This window comes from Geospiza fortis, unplaced genomic scaffold, assembly GCF_000277835.1.
Source record: "Geospiza fortis unplaced genomic scaffold, GeoFor_1.0 scaffold40, whole genome shotgun sequence".
Lineage (NCBI taxonomy): Eukaryota > Metazoa > Chordata > Aves > Passeriformes > Thraupidae > Geospiza > Geospiza fortis.
Genome location: NW_005054297.1, coordinates 14,960,974 through 14,970,308, shown reverse-complemented (window position 1 = coordinate 14,970,308; position 9,335 = coordinate 14,960,974). Strand labels below are relative to the sequence as shown.

General features: G+C 34.2%; 1 protein-coding gene across 1 annotated transcript in view; it reads left to right on the top strand.

Moving 5' to 3' along the window:
- Window positions 1-9,335, top strand: part of SGCZ (sarcoglycan zeta) — a 112,597-nt gene that overhangs the window by 84,154 nt on the left and 19,108 nt on the right. The window contains exon 6 of the mRNA XM_031055428.1: window positions 3,895-3,967. Within this exon, the coding sequence (XP_030911288.1) occupies window positions 3,895-3,967 (73 nt within the window). The remainder of the gene's footprint in view (window positions 1-3,894; window positions 3,968-9,335) is intronic.

Genomic DNA, 9,335 nt, shown 5'->3' with positions numbered 1-9,335 from the left:
GTAGCAAAAGGGTAATTTTGATTTGTTCTGTGTAAAGTTTCTTAAAGGTCTGGCATTTATAAATCTGTTTAAAAAGCTGTGCATAAAAAGGTTTCTCTATAAATACAGAATGGAACTTTTGGCCTCTTACCTGGCTTGTGCTGTTTACTGACTTTTCTCCAGCAACCTCTATAACAACTGGTATTCTTTGATCAGTAATTTGGCTGCACAGATGATTCTTTCTTAGTGAAGTCTTTATTTAACTCATTCTCTTCAACTGGAAGCTGGAGGTGTGGGTAATTTTGTTCAGTTACAGTTTTGATTTTAGATCCTTTGCACCTACTTCATGGCCTTGTGATTTTATTTCCTCTAAAAGGATCACTTTTTATAGTTATTCATTCTAACTCATGTTCCATTGAATTCAGTTCCCTAACTGCTTCCTTTTGAGCTGTACTTGAAGGGGTTTTAAGGTTCGAGCCTTTACTTTTTGTACCTTTTTTGTATTCATTCATCTCTCACTAGAATTTCACTCATCTCAAAGTAGGTCTTAGCTATGATTCTGTAGGTCTGGGAATACAGTTTTTAGAATGTCCACTTATTTCTGTAAAAAATAACTATTTTAGCATTGTAGCTTATCAAATACCTAAAGTATATTTCTTTCATTTAGAAAATAATGTTATGGACTTTGAATTTGGTTTTATAGTGCTATTTATTTAATTATATCATTAGAAGATACATGTACAGTAGCATTTCTTCAGAATACTGAACTTCATGGTCCAGCTTCCCATCAAATTACTACAGATTTGCATCTAGTAAATTGTTAAAAAGGATAATATAGTTTTTCTGCTGTATTTTTAGTAATGCTGATAGTCTTCTTTTTTCTTTACCCTGCTGTTTAACTGCAGGAAACATATCAATAAATTCTGGTTGGCTGATCTTTTTCACCTTTCTTACTAAAACCAAAGTAATTGAAAGTGTCTGCTTTTATTCCACTATGTAATAAAGGGAATTGGAGATATTCTTGAAATGTTAAAAGTAATTTTTTTAAGAATAAAACATTTACTACAGGAACTGTTATACTTCTGCTTTTGAAGTTGTATGAGAAGAAAACAAACATTAATATTGCATTTTCAAATAGCAAAAGCAGCATATTTTGGTTGGTTTTAATTTTAACTATATTTTATTTAATTATATCAGTTTATCTTTAATTCTACCTGCCTGGATTTCCAGTCTGCTTGAAAAATTTGGTCTTTCTTTCAAATTTCTATGTTCTTAGGGAAGACATGCCTTCTCATCTTTTAAAATAATGATGCTGAATGTGAGGAGATACTAAACCTGGGTTATAACTAGCTGTCATTTAACTTTGATTATCAGTCTTTGCCTGATAATACCTTTGTCACTTCTGATTCATTTAATGTCAGACTCATACTAGAGTGAATTTTGTGCATCTTTGCATTGATAATGTTCTTTCAAATATTACAGGCATAGTCTTCTCATAAGACCATGGCAACTCTGCATTCTGCTCACTTATTTACATCTCTATATTCCGTTGCCACCTTCAAAAATATAGAGGGCCCTTGGCATTGAAAGCATTTCATTTTACTGATAAAAATGATGAATGGGATCTGGAAACACACTGATTTTGGATATTCAGCTCCCAGAGAGGTTCATCATAAATGAGGATGAGCTTTATTTTGAGTGGCAGAAGGCCTGGCTGTACAGACATGGTATACTGGTCTTTTACAGGAAAGAGAAATTGAAGTCATTGCCAGATTTAAAAAACAGATTCTGTACAGAACATTTAGGAATAATACTAGGAAAAAAGAAATGCTGGGTTTTTTCCTCCTGTGGTTTTCCATAACACTCAGCAAAGCTTGGTTACAGAAAATGGATTTTGTTCAGTTCTTTTTTTTTTTGTTGAGATCTTCAAAGCAGTGTTTGTAATAAAGTTGTTTTCAGTGTTCTTTTCCAGAATATTTGTAAAGGTTATAGATTCCTGGAGATAAACAACTAGGATTTTAATTCATTACTCTTCTCTTCCCCTCTTCAATAGTCCATACTAATAGACTACTTTACAATTAAAGTTTTGGGGAGTGGGGTGAGTTGGTGGGTTTTTTTGGTTGATTGGTTGCTTTTGTTTTCTTTTAATGAAGGTGGAGTTTAGAAAATTAGTACCAGGTTGAAGTTTGCTTAGCTTGGGGTTTTTTTGCCTCTTTCTCAGGCTATTTTCCCTTTAACATTAAAAAATAATGTTACCAATTTGACATTTATAACCTCATTCTGCTTTTAAATCCTAGTAATGGTTTGAAACTAAATATCATTGGTTAACTGTAAACGTATCTAAAAGCCATATTCTTTGACATCCATAGTTTCTGAAAAAAATTGCTAAATATTTTAATATTTTAAAATTGAAAATACTTTATTGTATTTAAAATACTGTAGCAATTAGAGTGGTGGCTATGTTCTGCTGAGCACTTCTTGCAGCCCTACCATGAGATATTGTAGGTATATTTTTAGGTCTACTCAGAATTCAAGTCTTAGAACAAAAGAAACCTTCTGCTGTTGAAATATAGTAATTAATTCAAGAATATTTAGTAATGAGACATAGTTGTCCCAGACAGTGTCCTTGATCTTATTTTGATAGGAGATAAATGCATTATCTGTTTTACACATTTTTAGTGAGATCTTTCACCTTTGCTGGAGGTTTTCTGTTGGAAAGACTTTTGCTCCCTAGTTCTAGGCTATTTGCCTTACACAATGCCAAGTAAACCATCTTCAGAGAAGGAAAGCAAAATGTATGTGAGTGAGTGACAAAAACAATGGCATTGGAGAAACCAGTAAACAAGGATAGGCATGATGATTGTCAGTGAGTGGAAAAAAGGAGGCAAATTTCAAATGCCTAAAAACATATGGAGGCTATTTCTATTAAATGTAAACTGAGGGTATAAATAACCTGTATGTGTTCAGTCATTAGAGGGGGGAGGTAAGAGAAATGCTGATTTTATAGTGCTGTTCCCTACATATAAATTTCTATTACTTTAACAAAGAACAAAGATCTTTATTATTTTTTTCGTCTTTTGTTTCTCCCCATCATTTTCTCTCAAGAAATGCATTTAAAATTTATTAAAGAATTGTCTTTTTCTGAAATAACTTCAATGAATGTTTACTAGAGTTGTATTTTTTTAATTGAAGAGGAATTTTCTCAATGAAAAATCTTGCTTGTCTAATGAAATCTGTGGAATTACCACATTCAACTTGGACCTAGTAATATAAATCAAAATTCAATAGAGAAGCAATCCAGATTTGAAAAACTGTTACCTGTTTTCTTTGTCTGGATTTTAAATGCCCAGTAGGAGATACCTTAGTGTCCGCTTCTAAAACAACACAAAGAACATTCCATGAGAATAAAATTTTTCACTGAGCAAGATCTGATAGAAAGAAACTCTGAAACTGTCAGATATCTAGATCAAGCCAGCAACTTCAGGCAAGAGAGAGTTATCTCAAAACTTCTAAAAGCTTGGTATCTCAATTTAAGTAATCAAAATAACCAGAATGTAAAATGCAGCAGATATTTCTTTACTGTGTTTTTGCCACACAAATATATTATTTCCATTCTCTGTAAAATAATTGTTCTCCAAAATATGGAGACAAACATTCGGCCAAACCATTTCTGAAAAATTTGGATCTGTAAGTGTTCCACATTTGTATGTGAAAAAGCAGAAATCCAGAGCTTCACAGGATGTTGGTCCAGATTTTGATATAGAAATGAAAATGTAAATATGAAGAAACATTTAAAATTATTAATAAAGGATTTGATCAGATATTTTTTCCTAATAGTGTCAATTTGTGGTCATATATTTCAATGTGTTTTTATTTTCCAAAGTAATTTTACTGTATTTTATTTATGTATTTTAGGCACGGAAGGGGCAGTGTTTGGGCACTCTGTGGAGACACCCCATATCAGAGCAGAACCTTCCCAAGACCTCAAGTAGGTGTTGTTCAAAAAGTTGCTTTAAACTCAAATATTCTCCAAAAAAATTAAGTCTGGATTAAAAGAACAATATCTGTATAGTAATATGTATACTGCCTATTTAATGACTCATAGATACAAAAACCCCTATAGACTCCAGTTTGTTAACTACTCAAAAGACCCCCACAGACTCCTATTGCATGAAATGTAAAATATAGTGCTTTTTATATGTGACCTGCCTCCCATACTGGCATTCTTGAGAAATATATTTTCCCTAGAGACTGGAATATTCAGGTGTTTGTAAGGTACAATGTGTGTAGTATTGTTCAATAGCATCAGGCCAGTTTGATTTTTTATAAGCTGTTACAGAATATATAGGTCAAGTTAAGTAAACTGTCCATTTTTTTCCATTTAGCAATGTTTCTGGGTTGTTGGACTTTTTAATACTAACACACACACTTTTCAAAAATTCATTATCAAGTGAGGCTACATTTCTAAATGTAAAATTTTTCTGTATATAGTCAAAGAGGAGAAATCAGTAGATAGTAAAATATTAAGTTTAAAATTTACTAGGGAATTTGTAGACAAGAAAACTTGGAAGGTTTCAAGTGAAAGTGGTTTTTTTTTTGAAGTGCATGTATGTGCATTGCTAAGTACTAATCTCTTGATTTATGTGGATGTGATTCATCATGAGAATCACGGAAAATCAAAGGTCCTTCCTCTTGTTACTCCCAGCAGAACTGGTGAGAAACAGTATAGGCTTTGACTCAATTCTACTGTGATTTTTGAACATTATATAACTATCTCTTTACCTGCCCAGAAGTGTTTCTGATTGATTGCTGCAGAAAAGAATGGTTAAATTCTCAGCCTTACATTTGCAAAGGCACTGACCAGCATCAGTGTTGCAGAAATCATTTGCAGGAAGCTGCCCTTGTGGAGAGGTTTGACCATTGTACATGGAGTGTGTGAAGTAAATGATTGTGTTTGACCATTTACACTAAACATTTTAAAGTAATGTATAGCTTTGGGTTCCTCCAGAGGATATCATTCACTGGATTTCTATCTTAAAAATCTCTGTCCCCTTCCATGACTCCTGTCAGTCCTTTGTGGAAAATAATTGTAAAGCCCTTTATTAGTGGCAATCACCAAGGTGATATGATCTCTAATCAGAGGAAGTTCAGCAGAAATCAAAGGAACATAATAAGCTTTTTTTTTTTTTCAGGGGACCAGTAATTTTCCTTCTTCTACTTCTTTCTAATTATTAAATAATGAGTGAAAATGTATGGTAAAACAGATAGTCCTCTGTCTTCAGGATTATTTTTAAGTAAGGTTAAAATCACATCACATTGCTTCTGAAATTCACACATGGGTCATTCACCCCTCCAGTCTTTTGTCTTTATTCATTGACATTATTCCTATTGTTGCTTAATGATTTTAACTCCACTGTTACTTCAGTTCATTTTTCCAAGATGGACTTAAATTAGTAAGCATTTGGCATTCAGCTTTCTGCCCTCAAATTAATAATTATTTTAACCCATACCTCTCATTCAAAAAATTGAAGAATCAGACACCCTTGGCGTTGGGTCAGGTAACTTTAACTTACTTGTAAGTAATTTATTCTTAATATATTCAGTCCATATTATGTTCTGCAAGTCTTTGTACACATGTTCTCCTCTGTATTAGTTGGATTCTGTCATATTCTTTTTTAAAACGCTCAAGTCAATTTAGTAATTTTAAAATGATGACAATTACTTTTAGGACATTTCAGAGGGCTGGTCTGGGTCCTATTACTTTTTAATGTTTTAGAATGAACTTACCTAAGGTGTCCAATAATGGCAGTCCTAAAATCACCTAGAGTATTTTTCCAAGTGCTGCATCTCTGTATCTTTGGATGGTTAAACTTAATAGTAAGTGTAGAATGGGAGTGTAAAAAGTTTGCTGAATAAATATTGTTCGTTTTTTCAATGGCCACAATTGAATCAATTTGACAGCAAATTGCAATGCATTGGTGCAAATATAGTAGACTATGAGAATTATTGAATACAGGGCTGAAAGATAATGGAATATACATTAGATCATTAATTAAAGGATAAATCACCCCATATTTTTCATATTGGAATATGTATTTGTGGTCAATTAATAAACCTTGGACTTTTTTTCTTTTCTCCCAAATAAAATATCCTGGAAACCTACTCATAGCCTTGTATATGTAAAATGATTGGCATTGACTGGATTTTAAAAAGTGGAATAATGACCACCTTGATTATTCTGAATGAAGCATAAATAGAAAATTTGGTCTAAGAATTTGATACCCACAAGGATCATAGTGCTTCCTGGGATTTTAGTTTAATCCATCATGGGCAGGAAGACAAAAATATAAAGTCAGATTCACATTATCTCCACATATCTGAACCTTGCCTCGGACACTCTTAGCTCTATAGCCAGATTTTGAGGTCTTCATACAGAGAAAATCACTTTATATTTACTATTAAAATTGTGTTGTATAAAAATAAACTTGAGTTGAGTACTAATACAATTAATTCCTATGTTTCCAACCATTTGGGTCACATCTTTCTCCTTTCTTGCATATTCAAATAATTGCTAGAAAGGTTTTGCTTTCAGGCAGTGCTGTTATACAATCCTTTGTGAAAGCTTTTTTGTCAAATCCCAAAAACTAATTAAAGATGACTTTCATTAGTTGGGATAAGTAGCATAAAAGAATCATGCATTAGAATCTGGAAAATGAATTATATCTTAATAATTTAATCTTCCTGTTTCTCTCGCTACTGTTTCTCACAGGAACACAGTTAGGAAAACTAAACTGCCAATATATTCCCCAAATACTGGTTTTAGGCCAATAGTGCATTAAAATATGGTGCACTAATAGGCAATATCCATGCACAAAATAGACAGACAGTAGTTAAATGCAGATAACTTTGCCCTCAATAACATCCTTAATAAGGGGATGAAATATTTTTTGTTGTCCTCTGGAGATAACTACAAGTTCAAATTTAAAAGTTTTTTTGTCTCCTATGTCATGCCTTGCACAGCACAATCAGTTAATCCTGCAAGCTAATGCTGGGAATAATGAGATGAAAATTGATCAAGTGGCAAGGAACCGTGCAAGATAGTTGGATTCTACTTTACCTCTGCTAAGAATTAAAAATATTCCTGTCTTGCACAGGAGGTCTGGTTTATTCAGCGTTGTCTGATGGTTTGTAAGAGACACCTTTTGTGACATTTAAGGGATGCTTTATTAATAGGTCAGAATATTATATTTTGTAAAAGCCTGGAGCCAGAAAACACATCAAATTTTGACCTTAACTTTTTAGTCATCCGAGCATGTTGAGAGTGACAAAATCTCCATTACTCTGTCATCTATTTTGAGCCAAAAATCAAATAATAAACAAAACCTCATCAAAAAGTAGATGCAGCAGAGTAAAAAAACTTATCTCCCTTCCTATGCTGTTCTAATGATGTCAGATTCTAGTTACTTTCAGTACCCTTTTTTAACAAAATAGAAATAATTATTTTTTTCATAATTTGTGTTAGTTATTTCATTGTTTGGGCATGGATATTGACATGGATATTGTTTGCTTAGTCGTATCAGTAGCTGTTGAAAATATGATTTTTTTAACATACATGTTCATACAAAAATAGGTATAGATATAGTAAAATTTGAAAAATTTCCAACATTTAAGCTTCTCTTTTAAAAACACGTGCTCTTCTCTTTTTAAATATGCATTATATACATTTATATATGTATGTGTGTTCGAGTATATATGTGTGTATATATATAAGTTTTTAAATATTGAAGTAAACAGAGAAGAAAGCCAAGTAATTAAAGGTTCTAATTGCTATGCAGACAGGACAGAGTAGAAACAAATGGATCTGGGTAAGACTCTTAAATTGAAAGAATAATTTGCTTTAGTGTACAGTGATGATGATTATATTTGACATTGGAAAGGGAAAGGGCTCTAGCAGGAACCAAGATACAAAGGATAAAAATATTACTATCACAAGAGGTAGAAAAATCCATTGAGTTTCATATGCTTAATTTAGGATACTGGAGCCTCCTTTTGTCCAGGCTAAAGTACCCCAGCTCCCTCAGCCACTCCCATGTCTTACAATGTAGACCCTTCCCCAGCTCCATTGCCCTTTCCTGGACTCACTCCAGCACCTCAATGTCCTTCTTGTAGCGAGGGGCCCAGAACTGGACGCGGAATTCAAGCTGTGGTCTCACCAGTGCTGAGCACGGGGAAAATCACTGATCTTGTCGTGCTGGTGACACTATTGCTGATACAGGCCAGGGTGCCATTGGCTTTCCTGGCCACATGAAGATAGCTGGCTCATGTTCAGCTGCTGTCACCAGCACCTCCAGGTCCTTTCCTGTTGGGCTTATGATTATATTTGCTTTATGATTATGCCATGTCATGCCTTCAGGAACCCACAGATGGGCTCCAAGCACAGCTGTCTCAGGCTGCACAGGGTTATGAGAGTAAATATATTACCCTATCAATCTCATTTACAAAGCCATATAAAGCTTGTAGCAGTAGAAAGCATTTGCCCAGCGCTGGGTTAATGAAAGACATGGCAACTTTACACTGCAATTATTGTGAAGGCAGACGAGGATATTTGTTTACATAAAGCTGCATCAGGTCTAACAGCAGGCACAGCTAGTGAGTGCTCAAGAGTGCCAGAGGGAGATGGTGAAGGTTTCTGTAGGTGCCCTCCTCTGTGCTCTTGGCTCCTGCAAGGCTTGTTTCAACTGTGGTTGCTTTTACACTGCTTCCAGACCCAAGCTGCTGCTTAATTAATTCAAATTTCACATAGGTCCAGCCTAGGACTAGGCACAACAGCCCACAATTTGTTCAAGCTTTTCATTCTCACAGAAACTGTGGGTAGAAATATTATGCTGTCTTTTTAAATGGAAGTGGAGCAAAAGTGCTCCATGCTCAGGAGATATTAGAGATACCAGAACTCATTTCTGACATGCTTTGCACTCTAAATACAGTCTTGTTTCACCACACCACCATACCTGCATTTTGCTGTAGCTTTTCTGATGAAACATGTCAGAAGGGCTACTTATATATAATATATATATATATTTTCCATTTGAGCAATCTTTAGTTTCCCATTCTTTCCTCATACTAAATTTGTCCGCAGAGATTTTTTCCTCACTCCAGCTGTTCCTTTTCCCTTTCTAGGAGTATCTCCATTTTCAGTGACGCTGTTTAACCACTTTCACAAGAAAACAAGGCTTCTTAAATTTGCTGTGTGTCTGTCTATTCTCTCCTCTTATGTCCCTGAGAGTTTGTGAAGCAGTTAGGCAGTTTCATAAAAGGTGAAAGATCTTTAGTTTTCTCTGTGTCTTCTGAAAGCTGGT